The 23,218-nt window shown below is 46.2% G+C and overlaps 1 protein-coding gene across 1 annotated transcript in view; it reads left to right on the top strand.

Annotated features, from left to right (window-relative positions):
• Positions 1–902: 902 nt before the first annotated feature.
• The window catches only part of LOC116967400 (inactive carboxypeptidase-like protein X2), a 90,306-nt gene continuing 67,990 nt past the window's right edge, over positions 903–23,218 (top strand). The window contains exons 1-5 of the mRNA XM_033013920.1: positions 903–1,501; positions 6,932–7,321; positions 17,143–17,202; positions 20,523–20,630; positions 21,257–21,340. Of these exons, the coding sequence (XP_032869811.1) occupies positions 1,291–1,501; positions 6,932–7,321; positions 17,143–17,202; positions 20,523–20,630; positions 21,257–21,340 (853 nt within the window). The 5' untranslated portion in view covers positions 903–1,290. The remainder of the gene's footprint in view (positions 1,502–6,931; positions 7,322–17,142; positions 17,203–20,522; positions 20,631–21,256; positions 21,341–23,218) is intronic.

The following is a 23,218-nucleotide window of genomic DNA, read 5'->3' on the forward strand; positions in this document are numbered from 1 at the left end:
GAGGGGAGGAGAGGAGAGGGGAGGAGAGGAGAGGAGAGCGAAGGGGAGGAGAGGGGAGGAGAGGAGAGGATAGGAGAGTGAAGGGGAGGAGAGGTGAGGGGAAGGGGAGGGGATGAGAAGGAAGGGGAGTGTGGAGGAGGGGAGAGGAGAGGTGATGGGAAGGGGAGGAGAGGAGAGGAGAGGAGAGAGGTAGGAGAAGGGGAGAGGAGAGGAGAAAGGAGGGGAGGGGAGCGGAGCGGAGGGGAGGGGAGCGGAGGGGAGGGGGGGGAGAGTATGGGGAGGAGAGGGAAGGGGAGAGGGGAGGAGAAGAGAGTGGAGGGGAGGAGAGGAGGAGATGAGAGGAGGGGAGAGGAGAGGAGAGGGGAGGGGAGGAGAGGAGAAGAGAGTGGAGGGGAGGAGAGGAGAGGGGAGGGGAAAAGCGAAGAGAGGTGTTTTTATTATCAAGAAAAGAAAAATCTGAGAAATCAGCCGGTGCCCGGGAAGAGACACAACACAAGCCCGGACAAAGCAGAGTCTTGATGTCTTCAAGTAAACTTCAAGTAAACTTCTTTAACAGAGGGGGCTTTTAATTCCACCAAGAGAAGTGCTGATGCTCACTGCCACTCTTGTGAGAGATCACAGCGACTTTATCATCTCTCCACAGACTCATCCCCGCCAATCTGCCTCCACAAATGACTCGCTCGCCGCTCGTTTCATGTCATCTCTCTCCTGATTTATGTTGGCTGTTGAGTGGAAGGGTGCCTAGTTCTGTGAGATTTTATCTTCTCTTTCTGTCTCTCCCTCCCTCTTTCTCAATTCAGTCGCGGAGGGGAGGGAAGGAGGAGATGAGAGGAGGGGAGAGGAGAGGGGAGGGGAAGAGAGGAGAATTTCCTCCCCTTTCTTTTTTTTCATTAAAAAGTCACAGCTGCCAAATCCATCCAGCCAGCCAGCCAGCGAGAGAGGGAGGGAGGGAGAGATAGACCTTCGCAAAGGGACCGGAGCGCTGCCGAAGCGAGTCCATTCAAACCCCCAGCATCGTGGAAGTTTCATCCCAGCGGCCAAACCGGGTCCATTTCAATCGGTTAACCGAGCTGGACTTTAACTCTTTAACAACCGAGTGTTTCTTTTTCAAGGGGGATTCAACGTGGCAAGAATTTTATCAACCTTTTTTTTTTTTAGCCCATGTAGTTCTCTCTAAGTTAGCCCTCGGTGATTGAGGGGTATCGGCTGGGATCTGCTGTGAATCTTTTGTTTGTGCGGCTGGATATTTTCTGTGTGTGTGGGTGGGTGATCTAGCGGGGTCTGTCCGAGATGACCACCCTCGCCGCTCTCCCCGCGACCTGCACCTTCCTCCTGCTCCTGTCGCAGTGTCTGCACGCCCACCCCCCTCCTCAAGACCCCCGAGCCGAGGTCCGAGCCGGCCCGGGGAGCGGGGACAAGGCAGCGGTCTCCCTGCCCACCCTATCCCGAGCAGCAGAAGATGGAGCAACATCTCTCCGGACTGGCCAAGGACCCGCTCCTGGTAAGTCATAGAATCATAGAGTGATACGCCGTGGAAACAGGCCCTTCGGCCCAACTTGCCCACACTGGCCAACACTAGTCCCACCTGCCTGCGTTTGGTCCATATCCCTCCAAACCTGTCCTATCCATGTTCCTGTCCAACTGTTTCTTAAACGTTGGGATAGTCCCAGCCTCAACTACCTCCTCTGGCAGCTTGTTCCATACACCCACCACCCTTTGTGTGAAAAAGTTACCCCTCGGATTCCTATTAAATCTTTTCCCTTCACCTTGAACCTTTGTCCTATGGTCTTCGAGATTCTGTGCATCTACCCGATCTATTCCTCTCATGATTTTGTACAGTGTAAATAAGTGTTTATACAGCTCTTTCATCTAGTGGCCTTCCACGGTTTGGTGGGCTATGGGCCAAATGCAGGCAAATGGGACTAGTCCAGTATGGTATCTTTGGTCAGCATGGACAATGTGGGCGGAAGGGCCTGTTCCCATGCTGTATTGTTCAGTTTATTATCACATGTACCGAGGTACAGTGAAAAGCTATTTGTTTCTGCAGTGTAATTGTTATATTTGTGGAATGTTATAACCAAAATGCAGATGTAGCCTGGACCATCACACACACCAACCTCCCTTCCATTGACTCCAGTTACACTTCACGCTGCCTCGGCAAGGCCAGCAGCATCATCAAGGACCAATCACACTCCCTCTTCTCCCCTCTCGCATAACGCAAGAGGTACAGAGGTGTGAAAACGCACACCTCCAGATTCAGGGACAGTTTCTTGTCGGCTGTTATCATGCAACTGAACCATCCTGTCAACAACTAGAAAGTGGTCCTGACCTCCCATCTACCTCATTGGAGACCCATGGACTATCTTTAATTGGACTTTACTGGATTTTATCTTGCACTAAACTTTATTCACTTTAGCTTGATTGTAGTCATGTAAAGTCTTTCTGCTGACTGGTTAGCACGCAACAAAAACTTTTCACTGCACCTTGGTACAGGAGACAATAGACTAAAGGGCCTGTCCCACTTGGCTGTCATTTGCGCGTCATTTACGTGACATAATTTACGCTTCACGACGCGTGCATCGTGACACACACGTGATGCGTGCGTGGCGGGTGGTGTGACGTGGTGGTGTAGGCAGTGACGCGCAGATTTTGGGATTCACGAAATCTTCGTGCGCCACCTGTGTGACACGCAAATGACACCCGTGGGACAGGCCCTTAAACTAAACTAAAATGACAGGTCTTTATAATCTGCTTTAGGGGGGATTTGGAGAGAGGGTGGGGGAGAGGAGGGAGGGGGGGGGGGAGAGAGTGGGTGGGGGAGAGGGGGTGGGGTAGAGGAGGGGGAGGGAGAGGATGGGGGAGGGGGTGGGGGTGGGGAGAGTAGAGGGGGGGATGAGGGACTGGTGAGATAACAAACATGACCTGCCGTTTACAAATACTTTGTGGCAGGCAGTTCGCTCTCTGGCCAAACGTTAACTTGCAGCTGAATAATTGGGAGAAGGGTCTAAAATAAGACCCAGCTCAGAAAGAACTTGCATTAGTTTAAGAAATATTTGTGCGGGGAAGAGAAAGTTATTAATATTCTAGGAAGCTGACGAAAATAGGCAGGGGAGTTTTTAGTTTAGTTTAGAGATACAGCGCAGAAACAGGTCCTTTGGCCCACCGAGTCCGTGCCGACCAGCGATCCCTGCATATTAACGCTATCCTACACACACCACGGACAATTTTATACATACACCAAGCCAATTAACTTGAGCGTTGATTCCACAATGCTTATCGGTGTCAGAGGGGAATTAGTGGTTGTGTGTTTATATGGAGAATTTATACCTCTACGTCTTTGGAGTGTGGGAGCAAACCGAAGATCTCGGAGAAAAACCACACAGTCACGGGGAGAAGGTACAAACTCCACACAGGCAGCACCTGTAGTCGGGATCGAACCCGGGTCTCCAGCGCTGTAATATGCCCCTGTCCCACTTAGGAAACCTGAACGGAAACCTCTGGAGACTTTGCGCCCCATCCAAGGTTTCTGTGCCGTTCCCGGAGGTTGCAGGTGGTTGCCGGAGGTTGCAGGTAGTGGAAGCAGGTATGGAGACTGACAAAAACCTCCGGGAACCGCACGGAAACCTTGGGTGGGGTGCATGGTCTCCAGAGGTTTCCGTTCAGGTTTCCTAAGTGGGACAGGGGCATTAAGGCAGCAACTCTACTGCTGCGCTGCCGTGCCTGCCCAAGTTCTGAACACTTGGTATGAAAATCTGTTTGGGAAGGAGGAAATAAAGTAGCAATAGTTAGTAACATGATACTTACACGTGGATAAAAAATGTAAAATCAATCCATTTTGTTAAGTGGGAGTCAAACAGGTGGGGAACAGTTTGACTTCTACAGACATTTCCAAATGCAGAAAATGTATGTTAAAGTATGGGGGAATTCACCATATAAACACTAAACCACTAATTCCCCTCTGACACCCCTAAGCATTATGGAAGTAACCGACTCAAAACGCAATAATGTTTCAACTTTGAAATAAATCCATCTCTTTTTCATTAGTGGTCCCTGATGAATAAGATATTCAAATTTTTCCCTCTTATCCTTGCATTCATATACCCATTACCACAGCCTTCTTATAGAAACATAGAAAATAGCCACAGGAGGAGGCCATCCGGCCCTTTGAGCCAGCACCGCCATTCATTGTGCTCATGGCTGATCGCCCCCAATCAATAACCCGTGCCTGCCTTCTCCCCATATCCCTTGACTCCACTAGCCCCTAGAGCTCTATCTAACTCTCTCTTAAATCCATCCAGTGATTTGGCCTCCACTGCCCTCTGTGGCAGGGAATTCCACAAATCGATCACCCTGAAGCATTTTAGTTATGCCTTCATCTTCTCTAACAAGACAAGGTTGTTCAACTGGCCCGCTCCCCTTGGTTCGGTTACAATGCTTCTGTTTGGGGAAATGCTTTATTTCCATTTAGGATATTCACCGATTGTTCTTCACCAGTGTAGAAGGATCCCGACCTGCTGAGCTCCCTCAGCACTTTGTTCAAGATTCCGGCACTTGCGGTTCCTTTCTTCAAGCTTTTCACTGCACACGTGACAAGGGACTAGAACGGAAACGGAAACTTTAGCTCTTTCTTTGCTCCGCGCGGCGGCAGAGTGGCGTGGTGAGTAGAACTGCTGCCTCAAGGTCCATCCCGACCTCGGGTGCTGTCTGTGTGGAGTGTGCTTGTTCTCCCAGTTTCCACCGGGTGCTCCAGTTTCCTCCCACATTCCAAGGGGTTTCTGGGCTTGTGGGTGAATTGGCCTCTGCGTACGGAGTGGTCTTAGAATAAAGGGGAGGTCATTTAAGACTGAGGTGAGAAAAAACTTTTAAAAAATTTTTAAAATTTTTTTATTTTATTAGAAGTAAGTACAGTCATATGGCACCAAAGTGCCTAATATATATTTTCATAATACATTTTATGTACAACTTCTTTTTTTTTTTTGTTACATTGAAAAAAGATTAGAATAAGAAAAAGAAGTTAGATAGTAAAGGATAGAAAGATGTGAAATATATAGTGTGTGAAAAAAGAAAACGAGTAAATGAAGAAAGTTGAGAGAGAAAATAGAGAAAATAAAATAAAATAAAAAAGAAAAGGAGATCATTATTTATAATCTTGACCAACCCTCGTCCAGTCCTGAAACAGTTCTTTTTTACAATTGTGTTGCACCATATGATTCCAAAAAAACGACGAATGGAGACCAACTCGTTATGAATTGGTCTGATTTATCCATTAGGAGGAATCGCATTTCCTCAAGATGAGCGGTGTCCAACATACTTGCAATCCACATTTTAAGCGTTGGTATTGATGTACCCTTCCAAAATTTAAGAATTAATTTTTTTGCTATTATTAAACCATAGTTAAGGAATAGATTTTGAGATGTGTTCAATTTATTCCCATCTTCCATTACGCCAAATATAATCATTTCAGTATTAGGTTCCATTCTTGTCTAGAATAATTTTGTAAATATTTCAAAAATATAATTCCAAAATCTATAAAGTTTTATGCAGGAAACTAAGGAGTGTGTTATAGTTGCCTTTTGGGCTAGACATTTATCACAAGTGGCGGATATATTTGGATAAAATTTGTTCAATCTTGTTTTTGAATAATATAATCTATGTACAATTTTAAATTGAATTAGATTATGTCTTACAATAATTGAACATTTGTGAATATATATCAGGTATTTTTCCCATTTAACCTTCGTAATTTTTATCATTAGTTCCCGATCCCACTCTTCTCTAAGTACCTCTGTCGATGGAGGTCTATATTTAGAATACTATTCTATAAATATGATATTAATTTTTGTGAGTCAGCTTCAATATTCATTGCTTCTTCCAATAAGTCAGGAGTTACTTTTTGATATCCTTGTATATATTTTTTCACGAAATCGCAAATCTGAAGATATTTAAAATATTGGTTGTTTTTCAATTTAAATTTGAATTGTAGTTGTTGGAATGATAGTAGGTTTCCCATTTCGTACATATCCCCGATCCTTCTAATTCCGAGACTTTCCCATTGGTTATATGTCTTATCAATAAGAGATGGTTTAAATAAAGGGTTATTCGCTATTGGCGTTAACAGTGATAGATTTCTTAATTTTAAAGATAATTGTATTTGTTTACAAATTCTTATTGTACCATATATAATTGGGTTCTTCTTATATATTGTGTTATTCAGTTTTTTTGGGGAGAAGAGGATCGTTCCTATATTACAAGGATGGCAATCCTCCTTCTCCATTTTTATGCATTCTGTCTGTTGGGTAGAACTATCCAAACAATAAATCATATTCTTAATATGCACTGCCCAGTAATAATACATAAAATTCGGAAGTGAAAGTCCCCCGACCTCTTTTGGTTTAAAAACTTTTTCACCCAGAGAGTTGTGAATTTGTGGAATTCCCTGCCTCAGAGGGCAGTGGAGGCCAAATCACTGGATGGATTTAAGAGAGAGTTAGATAGAGCTCTAGGGGCTAGTGGAGTCAACATAGAAACATAGAAAATAGGTGCAGGAGTAGGCCATTCGGCCCTTCGAGCCTGCACCGCCATTCAATATGATCATGGCTGATCATCCAACTCAGTATCCTTCTCTCCATCCCCCCTGATCCCTTTAGCCACAAGGGCCACATCTAACTCCCTCTTAAATAGAGTCAAGGGATATGGGGAGAAGACAGGCACGGGTTATTGATAGGGGACGATCAGGCATGATCACAATGAATGACGGTGCTGGCTCGAAGGGCCGAATGGCCTCCTCCTGCACCTATTTTCGATGTTCCTATGTTTCTATGGTTGAGAAAATGGGATAACATTGAACTAATGTGAACAGGTGATGGATGCTGTGTCTCTAAAACAGCATATTATCTCTGCTGACCTTGATGGTGTCATTCTCTTTCAACAGGGCGATCCAAGAAAGTGTTACACGGAGTGGAGGGCACCCTCCCAGACGCGCGGAGGAGACGCGAGGAACCAGACAGTCTACCGACAGTGACACCGGAGGTGGCGCTGAAACCGTCCGGGACGCCTAAAAAGGTCAAGAAAGAAAAGAAGCCAAAGGTGAAGACGCCCAAGACAAAGAAGAAGAAGAAGAAACCGAAGGAGAAAGCTCCAAAGGCAAAGAAAGAGAAGAAGCCCAAAGAGAAAACTGCCAAACCCAAAAAGGACAAGAAACCCAAAGAGAAGGTGCCCAAATCTGGGAAAGAAAAAGCCCCAAAGAAACCAGTGGGCGAACATGAGGGGATTGTGGAGCCCGTGCGGGAAGAGATGATTCAGCCTGAGGAAGGATACAAGGGTATGTTGTATACAATGAAAGTGTGTTCAAGCAGGAACTGCAGATGCTGGAAAATCAAAGGTAGACAAAATTGCTGGAGAAACTCAGCCGGGTACGGCAGCATCTATGGAGCGAAGGAAATAGGCAACGTTTCGGGACGAAACGTTGCCTATTTCCTTCGCTCCATAGATGCTGCCGTACCCGCTGAGTTTCTCCAGCAATTTTGTCTACAATGAAAGTGTACCAGCTGGAGGATACTGTTCAACGTGGTTACATGCAGGAAGGCTGAGCTTTGCTGTTCCAACCCAGCCATCTATGAATTCACCTGTTCTTTAGTTTAGTTTTTGTTTAGTTTAGAGATACAGCGCCCTTCGGCCCACCGAGTCCGCACCGACCAGCGATCCCCGCGTGTTAACACGATCCGACGCACACCAGGGACAATTTTACACACAAGCCAAGCAGATTAACCTACATACCTGCACGTCTGTGGGGTGTGGGAGGAAACCGAAGATCTCGGAGAAAACCCACGCAAGTCACGGGGAGAACGTACAAACTCCGCACAGACAGCACCCGTAGTCGGGATCGGACCCGGGCCTCCGCCGCTGTGGCGCACAAATCTACCGCTGCACCACCATCTTTTACTTCCGATTCCAGCATCTACAGTCCCTCGTGCTTGCGTGTTACGGCTCTAGGTTGACAGGAGATCTGGCAGAGTCTCTCTCACTGCTCCCCCCTCTGCGATTTCCACCACTCACCAGATCTTCCACTCCCCCCCTCACATTTTTATACTCGCTATCTTTCAATAGACAATAGACAATAGGTGCAGGAGTAGGCCATTTGGCCCTTCGAGCCAGCACCGCCATTTAATGTGATCATGGCTGATCACCCCCAATCAGTATCCCGTTCCTGACTTCTCCCCATATCCACTGACTCCGCTATTTTTAAGAGCCCTATCTAGCTCTCTCTTGAAAGCATCCAGAGAACCTGCCTCCACCGCCCTCTGAGGCAGAGAATTCCACAGACTCACCAGTCTCTGTGAGAAAAAGTGTTTCCTTGTCTCCGTTCTAAATGGCTTGCTCCTTATTCTTAAACTGTGGCCCCTGGTTCTGGACTCCCCCAACATCGGGAACATGTTTCCTGCCTCTAACGTGTCCATGCCCTTAACAATCCTATATGTTTCAATGAGATACCCTCTCATCCTTCTAAACTCCAGATTGTACAAGCCCAGCTGCTCCATTCTCTTAGCATATGATAGTCCCGCCATCCCGGGAATTAACCTTGTAAACCTACGCTGCACTCCCTCAATAGCAAGAATGTCCTTCCTCAAATTAGGGGACCAAAACTGCACACAATATTCCAGGTGTGGTCTCACTAGGGCTCTGTACAACTGCAGAAGGACCTCTTTGCTCCTATATTCGATTCCTCTTCCTTTCAGTCAGGTCTGGGGTCTCATCCCATGTCTGTCTACCTTCCTCCACAGATGCTGCCTGACCCACTGAGTTCCTCCAGGAGTATGTTTTTTTTATTTCTACTGAGCCCGGGTGACTGTTCCTGGGGCTGATCGATGGAATATAACTCCTTTGCTTTCTTTGTTATTTTCTTGTCATCAAAGTTCTCATAAAATTGAATTCCAGCAAAAAAATAATGATCTGAGTTGAAAATAAAGCAATTCTTTTTGAACTAAGCTGACATCCCATCTCCCGATACTTCCCCGCTTCCCCCCCCCCACATTTCCCCATCTTGATCCATGTTCATCAGGGATGCTACCTGGCCCGCTGAGTTACTCCGGCACTTTGACTTTTTTTTGCACGCCTGCACCTATCGTTCCTTGTGTCTATTGGTAGAATTTCCTCCAGTTTCTTTGTAAACATTAACATCAAAGGGTGAAATTCAGCAGGACAGGCAGTATTCTCCAGAGATGCTGCCTGTCCGGCTGAGTTACTTCAGCATTTGGTGTCTATCTCCGAATTGATGTAAACCAGGATCTGCAGTTCCTTCCTACACATCAAAGGGTGTAAACTTCCCTGAAATCACTTTCCGTGACCAAGATAACTTACAAAATTCTTAAGTGGTTGGACAGGCTAGATGCAGGAAGATTGTTCCCGATGTTGGGGAAGTCCAGAACAAGGGGTCAGTTTAAGGATAAGGGGGAAATCTTTTAGGACCGAGATGAGGAAAACATTTTTCACACAGAGAGTGGTGAATCTCTGGAATTCTCTGCCACAGAAGGTAGTTGAGGCCAGTTCATTGGCTATATTTAAGAGGGAGTTAGATGTGGCCCTTATGTGAATGCTTCATTGACCATAATTCCGACTGGTAACTACGCACTTCATCCGAGCACATTATCGCACGCGTCATGCAAGCCGTCTTAAATGACCACCTAAACTGTCACTTGGCTATATTTCAGAGGGAGTTAGATGTGGCCCTTGTGGCTAAAGGGATCAGGGGGTATGGAGAGAAGGCAAGTACAGGATACTTAGTTGGATGATCAGCCATGATCATATTGAATGGCGGTGCAGGCTCGAAGGGCCGAATGGCCTACTCCTGCACCTATGTTCTATGTTTCTATGTTTCTAAGAGCCTAAACAATCTGGAAATAGAAAACCAGGCATTTTTGAGGAGAAAATTAATGACAGATTGCAGGAACATTACATTGCTTCAAAACATAGAAAATAGGTGCAGGAGTAGCCATTCGGCCCTTCGAGCCAGCACCGCCATTCAATATGATCATGGCTGATCATCTAGAATCAGTACCCCATTCCTGCTTTTTCCCCATATCCTTTGATTCCTTTGGCCCTAACAGCAAAATCTAACTCTCTCTTGAAAACATCCAGTGAATTGGCCTCCGCTGCCTTCTGTGGCAGAGAATTCCACAGATTCACAACTCTCTGGGTGAATACGTTTTTCCTCATCTCAGTCCTAAATGGCCGACCCCTTATTCTTAAACTGTGACCCCCTGGTTCTGGACTTCCCCCAATATCGGGAACATTCTTCCTGCATCTAGCCTGTCTAATCCTCCTTTCGGCCAAGAGGCTACAGTTATGTTACGTACACACAAATTGAATAAAAGAAAGACTTACTATCATACAACACAATCTGAGACCAGTCCAGGTCTCCCTGCAGCTGATGAAGCACCTGAGAGGTGTGGAAGGTGTGATAATGTGCTCGACAATTTACATGCCACACAGTCTCATAAACAGTAATGTGATAATGACCAAATAATCAGATTCATGTGTGGGAAGAAAATGCAGATGTTGGTTTAGACCGTAGATAGACACAAAATGTTGGAGTAGCTCAGTGGGACAGGCAGCATCTCTGGGGAGAAGGAATGGGTGACGTTTCAGGTCAAAACTAGGGTTGCCAACTGTCCCGTATTAGCTGGGAATCCCGTTTTTTGGGGTAACTTGGTTTGTCCTGTACGGGACCGCCCTTGTCCCGCATTTGATTGCTACTACTCGGGTCGAGGGGACTGTCGGGTCAGAGCGCTGCGTCTGACCCCAGCAGCAGCGCCTCGCCCGTGGCCCCGTCGGTCGGCAACCCAGCCAGCCATCCGACCTTCAGACCTTCGCTTACCGCCGACACCACGACCCCTCCTTCTCATGGCCGATCAGCGGTTCATGAGTTGGATGGGGCGCCGGACTTTGCGCGGGACTTCGCCTGGGGTCAAAACTCCTCAGCTGGCCCGCCGGCTGGGCTTTGTGTGCAGTCCAGCACCCGGGACAACTCATCATTCACCCAGCCACGGCCGAGTCGGTCAACGAATTGCCGTCGGGAATTTGTCCCGTATCTCCCTTATTCGGGAGTGAGAAAGTTGGCAACTTTATTCAAGACCATTCTTCAGATGGGATTAATGTACTCGGTTGACAATCGAATATTAACCAGGGTGCTGAATTACACGATAATTTTGGTGCAACATATGACAAAGGGCTAACATCTCTCATTAGTGGAGAGAGACACAAAATGCTGGAGTAACTCAGCAGGACAGGCAGCATCTCTGGAGAGAAGGAATGGGTGACGTTTCGGGTCGAGACCCTTCTTCAGATTATTAGTGGCTACAGTTCAATTACATTCACATTTGGAGAGGTTTTTTCAGGTTGTTTGAAGTTTTAAAGCTGTGGCATGCAGGGTGCTTGTAACATGACACCTCATTTGTCACGGTGTCAGCTTTCTGGAACTTTCCTGCTACACTTACCTCATGAGGCAGGATTAGGCCCAGCTTCAACCTGCAAGCAGGTTAAAGAAGGAATAAGCAGGCTGCTTCTGTTTGGGGAGAAGGCAGGCGCGGGTTATTAATAGGGGACGATCAGCCATGATCACAATGAATGGCGGTGCTGGCTCGAAGGGCCGAATGGCCTCCTCCTGCACCTATTGTCTATGTTTCTATGTTTCATTCCGGTTGTCAAAATATGCCTTGCTGAAAATATTGTCCTTTTAAACTTTCTCTCTCATTTGGGATTCATCTTTGGTTCACTATTTGATATCAAAAACATCTGGATGACATTGTGCAGTATCAACTAAAGCTAGGTGATCTCACTGTACAATATCAACAACACACAGATGTTATCACCTAATGACAGCAACAACATCTGGATAACATCAGATCTAATACCAACAGCACTTGGGTCATCTCTGGTCATCCAGCCGCCAAGTCCACACTCATCATAAGGTCATAGGAGCAGAATTAGGCCATTCGGCCCATCAAGTCTGCTCTGCCATTCAATCATAGAAACATAAAAAATAGGTGCAGGAGGAGGCCATTTCGCCCTTCGAACCAGCACGGCCATTCATTGTGATCATGGCTGATCATCCACAATCAGTAACCCGTGCCTGCCTTCTCCCCATATCCCTTGATTCCGTTAACCTCTGAAGATCATGGCTGATCTCTCTCTCTCTCTCCCTCCTAACCTCATTCTCTTGCCTTCTCCCCATAATCCCTGACACCAATACTAATCAAAAATCTATCTATCTCTGCCTCAAAATATATCCACTGGCTTGGCCTCCACTGCCTTCTGTGGCAAAGAATTCCACAGATTCACCACCGTTTGACTAAAGAAATTCCTCCTCATCCTCCTAAAGATCTGTAGTTCCTTGTCTCCCCTCTCACTTGTGATGTTTTCTCCTGAAGCCTGCAGGTAGCAGTAAACTTCACCCTCCCCTTATCCTCGCCAGTTCCATTAGCCTCACTGCGAGGTTGAAGATGCAGAGGCAGAGCCCCCACAGGGTCATTTCTCTGTTTGTTTAGTGTAAATGCACTCCAGCATGGTTTGACGTTCGAGATAACTCCCTGGAAAGTGATTGCACGCACTGAAATGAACTATCTCTACTATGAGTAGGAAGGAACTGCAGATGCTGATTTACGCCAAAGCTAAACCAAAAGCAATGGAGTAACTTAGCGGGGCAGGCAGCATCTTATCTCCGGTCAGGACCAAGTTAAGTCCTCAGTCCTCAGTTCACATTTGAAGTTAGTGCTGTGTAGTTTTCCAGAGTCTAATTGTTGTTAGGAAGAAGCTGTTCCCGAATCTGGCGGTTGTGGTTTTCAGAATCCTAAACCTTCTTCCCGAAGATAGGAGTGAATTGAGAGGTTGGTGTTGTATCTTTGATGATGTTGCTGCCTTTTGGAGGCAGTGCCTCCTATACATCCGTCTGATAGTGGGGATGTCAGTACAGTAGACAATAGACAATAGGTGCATGAGTAGGCCATTCGACCCTTCGAGCCAGCACCGTCATTCACTGTGATCATGGCTGATCATCCCCAATCAGTACCCCGTTCCTGCCTTCTCCCCATATCTCCTGACTCTGCTATCTTTAAGAGCTCTATCCAACTCTCTCTTCAAGAGAGTATTCTTTGCTTGTACAAAGCCCCAGATGTGGCTTAATACAAATAGAGCAAGATCTTTGATATAACATTCCAGGGCCTCTGTAATAAAGGTGAATAGAACAGCCCAAAGCTTTCAGGTCTGCCACTTGCTACAGCTGTGTGCATTCTGTACTCCACCAAACCTACCTTAGCTGGGTGCAGAAGGCACAGGGCATTATCCTGGCATGCTGGATCAATGGGCAAACAGATGTGAAACAGGAATCGACACAAAATGCTGGAGTAACTCAGCGGGACAGGCAGCATCTCTGGAGAGAAGGAATGGGTGACGCTTCGGCTCGAGACCTTTCTTCAAACAGGGAGGTCCTCGACAAACACTGGGGGGGAAATGGTCAGTCGAGGAAGGTGGGAAGCGATGAACGAACGTCGCTGCAAAACCATCCTCAGGGGAGAGAATTCATAGCAGCAAGAGGGAAACCCTGAAGTGAACATGCACCAAGGACCACGCTGGAGTGGAGAAACCATTAACAAGGTTGCACTCCAAAAGAAAAGAATGAATAAGCGAGTAGTTCAAACCATATCGTCCAGCGACTGGTCGAAGGGGGAGATTATTAACCAAGTCTAAACCACCAAGTGAAATGCTTCTGTGGCTAGTCATGATTATCTACCCAGATGTGCCTCCTCCACTTGGCAAGGAATTGCAAAGACAGATAGGGAGCTTATCTGTTCCCTGTCTCAGTGATTCATTTCTCCACCACCGGACTTTATAAACAGCGATGGAATGTACCAGGCGCTGAGGCTACAGCTACACGCCAAGTCCCAAGCACTCTGGCATCTAGCAGCAACATCCACACCACTGTTTTCTTTCTTAACTATTTGCTGTACACTGTTTTTTATGAATTTCGTGAATGTTTGTGAACATTCGGCACCTTGATTCCCCCGAGTACCAAATCAAAAGCAGTGCCTACAAAAGGTCAATAGTTTTGGAGGTATAGCGAATGGGACGCCACGGTGGTGCAGCGGTAGAGTTGCTGCCATACAGCGCCGGAGACCCGAGTTCCATCCTGACTACGGGTGTTGCCTGTACGGAGTTCAAGATTCAAGATTCAAGTGCGTTTATTGTCATGTGTCCTTGATAGGACAATGAAATTCTTGCTTTGCTTCAGCACAACAGAACATAGTAGGCATGACTACAGAACAGATCAGTGTGTCCATATACCATTGTATAAATATATACACACATGAATAAATAAACTGATAAAGTGCAAATAAACAGATAATGGGCTATTAATGTTCAGAGTTTTGTCCGAGCCGAGTTCAATAGCCTGATGGCTGTGGGGAAGTAGCTATTCATGACCCTGGACGTTGCAGTCTTCAGGCTCCTGTACCTTCTACCTGAAGGTAATGGGGAGATGAGTGTGTGGCCAGGATGGTGCGGGTCCTTGATGATACTGCCAGTCTTTTTGAGGCATCGACTGCGATAGATCCCCTCGATGGAAGGAAGGTCAGAGCCGATGATGGACTGGGCAGTGTTTACTACTTTTTGTAGTCTTTTCTGCTCCAAAGCGCTCATGTTGTCAAACCAAGCCACAAAACCAGTTTGTACGTTCTCCCTGTGACCACGTCGGTTTTCTCTGGGTGCTCCGGTTTCCTCCCACACTCAAAAGACATGCAAGTTTGTAGGTTAACTGGCTTCAGTAAAATTGTAAATTTGCCCTCGTGGGTGTGGGATAGTGCTAGTGTACAGGAATCGCTGGTCAGCGCGGACTCAGTGGGCCGAAGGGTCTGTTTCCACGCTGTATCTCTAAAGTCTAAAGTAAAGTCTAATAATTTCAGGCCTATGGGCAAAGAGCAGTAATGAGATTTGTTTTATTACCAAATAATTCAGATTTACCTTCTTCCTAACCAAGTTGTTGACTTCTCATTTCTCCTCATTATATTTCTTGCACTGGGCTCCTGTCCTCTTGAGTTCACCAAAGTATATCTCCGTGCAAGAGAGGAGAGGAGCAGCGTTTTTCATTTAATTCTCCAATTTTGGGTAAATTACTAACTCCTTCTCCCCCCCCCCCCCCGTCTCAACCCTGTGCCCAACCTGGACTCGCACCCATTTCCCCCCCCTCCCCTTCCACCTACATTCCTTCCTCTGACTTCACAATTTGCAACTCTTCTCTCCTTATCTCACATCTTTAGGGCTTTCATCTCTGGACTTTGCCTAACCATCTGCCTATTCCATATGCCCCTCACCTGCATCTTTGATGATGTTGCTGTCCATTTGAGGCAGTGCCTCCTATACACCCCTCTGAAGGTGGGCAGGTCAGTAGCCGGGATGGACCAGGCAGTCCATTACTCTTTGTAAGTGTGCATTCGAGTTGCCGAACCAGGCCGGTTTACAACCAGTCAATACACTCTCCACCGTACACCTACTGAAGTTCGTGAGAGTATTCATTGCACGTACAAAGCCCCAGGAGTGGCTCAATATAAACAGAGCGAGGCATCTTTGGTGTAACATTCCAAGGCCTCTCTAACACAGATGAAGCCTTTCAGGCCTGCCAAGCCTACCTTAGCTGGGTGCAGAAGGCACAGGCTGGTGGAAATGGGGCATGATCTTTGCATGCAGGATCAATGGGCAAACACATCCTTATCTCTCACACCTTTAGGGTTGCCATCTCTGGTCTTTGCCCAACCATCTGCCTATCCCAACTGCCCCTCACCTGTATCCATCTACCACTTGTCATGGCCCAGTTTTTCTGCCCTCCACCAACCCCCAACATCATCCTGACCCATGATGGCACTGACTCGTGTTGTCTAGAGATGCTGCCTCACCTGCTGAGTTATTCCAGCAGCTTGTGTCTTTTTATATCTCTGTGCAACCACTCACAACATGTCTCCCCACCTAGCTTTGTGGGGAGACACATTGTGAGAGGGATGAAAAGTGGTTGCACAGAGAGATGCTGTCTGATCCGCTAAGTTACCCCAGCAATCTGTGTCTTCTTTCGTAAAGCAGCATCTGCAGTTCGTTGTTTCTACAATAGAAATATGTTTTGACACGTCAGCCTGTCAATAGAATGGATCAACTGGGATTATATTCACTGAAATTTAGAAGGATGAGAGGAAATCTTATAGAAACATATAAAATTCTTAAATGATTGGATAGGCTAGATGCAGGAAAAATGGTCCTGATGTTGGGGGAGTCCAGAACCAGGGGACACACAGTTTAAGAATAAGGGGTCGGCCATTTAGGACTGAGATGAGGAAAAACTTTTTCACCCAGAGAGTTGTGAATCTGTGGAAATCTCTGCCACAGAAGGCAATGGAGGCCAATTCAATGGATGTTTTCAAGAGAGAGTTAGATGCAGCTCTTAGGGCTAACGGAATCAAGGGATATGGGGAGAAAGCAGGAATGGGGTACTGATTCTAGATGATCAGCCATGATCATATTGAATGGCGGTGCTGGCTCGAAGGGCCGAATGACATACAATGTTTCTATGTTTCTAGAAGAAAGATAAAGGAAGTTTCAGGCAAAGGATCCCACTCTATCTCTCTCTTCCTCATGTCTAGGGATCACCTGCATTGATTTGTTTACGAAGGAACTGCAGATGCTGGAAAATCGAAGGTAGACAAAAGTGCTGGAGAAACTCAGCGGGTGCGGCAGCATCTATGGAGCGAAGGAAATAGGCAACGTTTCGGCCCGAAACGTTGCCTATTTCCTTCGCTCCATAGATGCTGCCGCACCCGCTGAGTTTCTCCAGCACTTTTGTCTACCTGCATTTATTTTAATGCTTCCAATCTCAGATTTGTAAATGCTATTTACATTCAAAGCACACTACTGCTTGGGAGAATAGACACTTGGATCAGGTGTAGGATCAGGCCGTGAGGATTAGTATTTAGACATCCTTTCACCGCAAAACCCTGTTAAGCTTTCCACGTAGGTAAATGCCGGGTCTTTCAAATGTATGTGTCAATTTAAATCTTAAGATGTGTGCAAGTTATGCATTAATCTTTAATTTTTCATTACTTTGCTGAGCAGAAAAACCAACTGACCCCTCCAGGGGAATTCATGAGGAAATTCTCAGAGGCTTGGACAAATGTGAGTATATTCAACGTTGCAGTAATCAAAGGAGACATGATACCTATTAGTGGAGGTGGCTACTCGGTAACCGACGTTACAGATCCTCTATGTCCTGTTCTCCAGCATAAAGCAAAAGGCTAACAAAGTGCATCAGAGTTTTTAGAATTATACCATAACTAATATCTATCAGGAAATATGAAACAGGTTGTGCCAATTTCAATTCGAAAAGTGATATGTGATAATAGACAATAGACAATAGGTGCAGGAGTAGGCCATTTGGCCCTTCGAGCCAGCGCCGCCATTCAATGTGATTATGGCTGATCATCCCCAATCAGTGCCCCGTTCCTGCCTTCTCCCCATATCCCCTGACTCCGCTATTTTTAAGAGCCCTATCGAGCTCTCTCTTGAAAGCATCCAGCGAACCTGCCTCCACCATCCTCTGAGGCAGAGAATTCCACAGACTCACCACTCTCTGTGAGAAAAAGTGTTTCCTCGTCTCCGTTCTAAATGGCTTACTCCTTATTCTTAAACTGTGGCCCCTGGTTCTGGGCTCCCCCAACATCGGGAACATGTTTCCTGCCTCTAGCGTGTCCAAGCCCTTAACAATCTTATATGTTTCAATGAGATCCCGTCTCATCCTTCTAAACTCCAGGTGGATTGAAGACCTGATGGTTACAGAGGGGTGTCACATGACAGGCATGAAAAGGGGACCACATACTGTTAGACCAGAATTAGACTCTATTGTTACAAAGTCGTCACTAATAAATCCAAAAGGAATATTCAGGAGAAGGTTCTTTACCTGGTTATTAAGCTCACTATTATGGGGTTCAAGAAGGAACTGCAGATGCTGGAAAATCGAAGGTAGACAAAATTGCTGGAGAAACTCAGCGGGTGCGGCAGCATCTATGGAGCGAAGGAAATAAGCAACGTTTCGGCCCGAAACGTTGCCTATTTCCTTCGCTCCATAGATGTTGCCGCACCCGCTGAGTTTCTCCAGCAATTTTGTCTACCTTCACTATTATGGGGAATGCTTGTGGTATAAGCAAAGATTCATTCAAGGAGATGATGCATGTAGAAAATAGGTGCAGGAGGAGGCCATTTGGCCCTTCGAGTATGTGATGGTACTGGGCACCAAGGGATATGGGTTAGTGCAGGAATGACTCTGATGTAAAGGATTAGCCATGATCAGGCTGATAGAGAATGACAAGGTATTAGGGAGCCACGTGTTGTGAATCAAAGTCATCTTTGTTAAGGCAACACAGAGAACAGCATACATGCGACTGGGGAGGGTTTTTTCCCCCCCTCAATATATACCAGGGCCACACCCCTTATCCACATGACGACTCCTTCCCGCCAAACACAGTCACGTGATGCTGCCAGCCTAAGTGCCGAGGGTTCGCTCAGTAAGTGGCCTAACCATCAGGTGGCGCCACTTTTGAACATCCCACTCCTACTTCTCCCTCTTACGTTCTTATGAAGGAAGGTATTTGTTCATAGGGTTAGATAAGGAAGGGTTGGAAGAGACCCCATGAGGGTCAACAGTGCCTGGAAGGGCCTGTTGGGCCGAATGGCCTGATTTTATGATGTGGATAGAAATTGAGTAAGATAGTTTCAGTATATATCCAGCAACGGTCCTCAGACTGCCAGTACAGGCGAACTGTTCAGTCCTAGGCTTCTGTCAAGACCAGCTGCTGCCCTCCCTGACTAAAACACAACTGAGGTCTCTTCTATGAATCACTTGTTATTGCTTGGTTTGTAAACAAAATGCTGGAGTAACTCAGCAGGACAGGCAGCATCTCTGGAGGGAAGGAATGGGTGACGTTTCGGGTCGAGACCCTTCTTCAGACAGGATGAAGAAAGATATCAACGCAAAACAACACACATTCCTTCTCTCTAGAGATGTTGCCAAATGTAGAAATAAAATCCACAGGAGTAATGTCTCAGTCTTTAGGGATTTTTGTGTCTTTTTTTGATTATTTATGTCCACCAGCTTTTGAAATACAATGCCTTGGAAGTCCGATTACCATATTGAGAGTGATGTTTCTGTATTTTCTGAGTTATGGACAAAAGGACTGTAAGAGGGCTGTTAAAGTCTGTAAAACCAGAACGTCTACATTTCCCAGCGTTGGGCTTTAGTTGGAACAAGCTTCAACTCTGTCTGTGTAATCCTTTGGTTATTCATATATATATAATCTATAAAAAAAATACAATTCAATGCAGATGTTGTAACCAGACACATAGACCTGAAGCTGAGTTTCCATCGGGCAAGGAGGAACCATGGGAGACTCATGGTGTGAAGGAAACAGATGAGCCAGTTATACACCACTAAAAGCCGTGAGCTATTAGTTTAGTTTATTGTCACGTGTACTGAGGCACAGTATCTGTACTGGGTACAGTATCTGTACTGTATGTGTACTGGGTACAGTGAAAAGCTTTCGTTGCATGCTAACCATCAGCAGAAAGACAATACATGACTATAATCGAGCCGTCCACAGTGTACAGATACATGATAAAGGGAATAGCGTGAATATTGTTTAGCAGGCACGGAAATTGCTTTCAAAATATGAGGGGGACAGGGGGGACACAATTTATTGGCAGGCGCGCGCGCATGCGCACACTCACTCACACACACACGTGAGGCTTCGGAAGCTCAATCCAGCGCTAAACGCAGCTCAACTCTGCCTGTCTCGCCGGGTTAACCTACAGCCCTGCCTGGACTGACGGGACTCCAGCCTGGAGTCGTGGAGCTAGTGCTGCTTCTCCACGCTGGCTGTAAACCCGGGCCATATTTCCCGTAAGTCCACCGCGCTCTATCCTCAGTCCCACCCCCCTACTTCCGCCTCCGGCCAACAACTCCCTCCTCCAATGATCGCGCTGAATCATCATGTCCCGCCCCCATTGCCTGCTGACCGATGTCTCTCTCGTCCAATCGGCGCCCTCGATCAGCACTCCCACCTCCACTGTCTCGGGGAAAGCGGAGATGTCACCGAGTTTTAAAATCTGTATTACAAAAAATGGGGGGGGAAGAGACGTGTCCCCCCTGGCCCCTCCGGGATTTCCGCCCCGATTTTGTGCACGATAAAGTCCGATCAAAGATAGTCCGAGGTTTCTCGAAGGAGGTAGATAGTAGCTCACGACTCCTCTCTAGTTGTTGGGAGGTTGGGAGGTTGGCTCAGTTACCTGGTAACAAATAAAAATGCAGATTCTGAACTGGGATGCTGGTGTTTACCGGGAGGGTAGGTTTCTGTAACTAAATTGTTTTGATATTTCAAGGGCAAAGTAACTTTCAAGGCAGAATGCGTTGATAAAAAACTGAAGGCTGTTTGTTTTGTTTCCAGCTAACCAGGACCTGAATCCCACCGAATCCCCCAGCAATGCATTCACACCACCCATTGTTAAAGCATACTACAATGTGACAAAGGAAATGATCGGGGAGGAGAAGACGGGTAGGTTCATGGCAACATCCCTCTTGCTTGTAGCAGAACTGTTCTGAGAGTAACGGTAAGACATGGGACATGGTGTCTCTCTGATTGAAACAGGCACCACAGTCTATCAGGGTTGCATGTAACTTGTGTGGCTCCATTGCCACATAGCCCAGAGCAGAGTCTCCTCCGCTTCCCTTCACTTCATGGTTAACACCTCGAGTTGTCCATAGAAAGGGAAAGTAATAAGATAGACACAAAATGCTGGAGTAACTCAGCAGCATCTCTGGAGAGAAGGAATGGGTGACATTTCCAGTCGAGACTTCAACTTCGGGTCTCATACCTTATCTCCAGAGATGCTGCCTCACCCGCTGAATTTCTCCAGCATTTTTGTCTAAATCCTATATCAGCTATGTTTTCATAAGATCATAAGTGATAGGAGTAGAATTAGGCCATTCGGCCCATCAAGTCTCCTCCGCCGTTCAATCATGGCTGATCTATCTCTTCCTCCTAACCCCATTCTCCTTCCTTCTCTAAGACCTTTATTTTACTTCAATTATCTGATTTATGTGGGGGCCAATATCTTATTCATGGGATCATTCTATTGATGGACATAACAGACTCAACTCTTACTTTTATTCCCTTTACAGGAAAACCTACGGAATCGTCAGATATTCCAACGCCGTCGTATGGAGGGAATTATGATTATGGAATAGATGAAGATGCGGATGAATGTGTGTTTCCAACTTTATATTCCCCTCTGCTGAGCTTCTCACTAGATAGCCATTCCCCCATGATGCTGATGTTGCATGCCAATGAATACATTATCCCTAGCTATTTGGAAGGGGCTAAGAAAATGAAAATGCCAGGAAGATCGTTTGCAAAACTGGTGAACATTATAGATTGACCATCAGCCAACACTGTTGTGCAAGTTCAAGAGAATCTATGGGATGAGTCATTCATTTTTTAAGAGTTTAGAAGGATGAGAGGGAATCTCATTGAAACATATAAGATTGTTAAGGGCTTGGACACGCTAGAGGCAGGAAACATGTTCCCGATGTTGGGGGAGTCCAAAACCAGGGGCCACAGTTTAAGAATAAGGGATAAGCCATTTAGAACGGAGACGAGGAAATACTTTTTCTCACAGAGAGTGGTGAGTCTGTGGAATTCTCTGCCTCAGAGGGCGGTGGAGGTAGGTTCTCTGGATGCTTTCAAGAGAGAGCTAGATAGGGCTCTTAAAAATAGCGGAATCAGGGGATATGGGGAGAAGGCAGGAACGGGGTACTGATTGGGGATGATCAGCCATGATCACATTGAATGGCGGTGCTGGCTCGAAGGGCCAAATGGCCTACTCCTGCACCTATTGTCTATGTCTTTAAGCCCCAATATCTTATATACATCCTTGTTATTCCTCAACTGTTTGATTGTTTAATCAACCACAAACAGTTTTACAAAATGTTATTGAATTGAAAACTTTGCTGTGCCGTGTGACAAGTCACAGTGACATTCTTTGCTTGCTTCCCTTGCCAAGGAATGCAAACACTCACTCACAGTTACATATCCGATAGTGTATGAACCTATGAAGAACCAAGCAGTTCATTCAATCCCCTAGATTGCAGGCAATCTGTTAAAGGATAGATGTTTTCTCATTAAGTTGTTTATTGAGTGAATCACAGAGAATGTATATGGAAAGGCCAATGTTCACCCAGGCAATGTCTTAATTCCCTGGGAAATGTGGTTCATCAACATGTAAAATACATTTGGACAGGAACATGGTTTAGAATGATATAGGGCAAATGCCAGTAAATGGGACTAGCTTAGACAGGGCGGCATGGACTAGTTGGGCTGAAGGGCCTATTCCCATGCTGTATGTATGACTATCTGCAGCCATTCTGCTGACATTTATTTTTTTAACTTTTAAAATATAACAATTTTATTTCTATTTTATTTTGAAATATAAATAATGCTTCCTGCCTTGCCGTAATGTGATCTCAAAGGTCTTTTATTGTCACGTGTACCTATTAAAGTACAGTGATATTTGAATTCCATACAGCCATACTGAAAAAAGCAACAAGACACATGGCGGTCACGGTGGCACAGCGGTAGAGTTGCTGCCTCACAGCGAATGTAGCGCCGGAGACCCAGGTTCGATCCCGACTACAGGTGCTGTCTGTACGGCGTTTGTACGTTCTCCCCGTGACCTGCATGGGTTTTATCTGAGATCTTCGGTTTCCTCCCACACTCCAAAGACCTACAGGTTTGTAGGTTAATTGGCTTGGTAAATGTAAAAATTGTCCCTAGTGTGTGTAGGATAGTGTTAATGTGCAGGGATCGCAGGTCAGCGTGGACCCGGTGGGCCGAAGGGCCTGTTTCCGCGCTGTATCTCTAAACTAACCTACATAAAAGTTAACACAAACATCCCCACATTCCTCACTGTGATGGAAGCAATAAAATCCAGTCTTCTTCCTCCTTATTCTCCCGTGGTCTGGGCAGTCAAACCATCTGCAGTCGGGGCGATCGAATCTCCCCCAGCCGGCGGTCGAAGCTCCCGCGATCGGGGCGATCGAAGCTCCTGCGGCCTGGAGATCCCGGTCGGCTTCTAACCAGGGACG

Source organism: Amblyraja radiata, chromosome 39 (assembly GCF_010909765.2).
Source record: "Amblyraja radiata isolate CabotCenter1 chromosome 39, sAmbRad1.1.pri, whole genome shotgun sequence".
NCBI classification, from domain to species: domain Eukaryota; kingdom Metazoa; phylum Chordata; class Chondrichthyes; order Rajiformes; family Rajidae; genus Amblyraja; species Amblyraja radiata.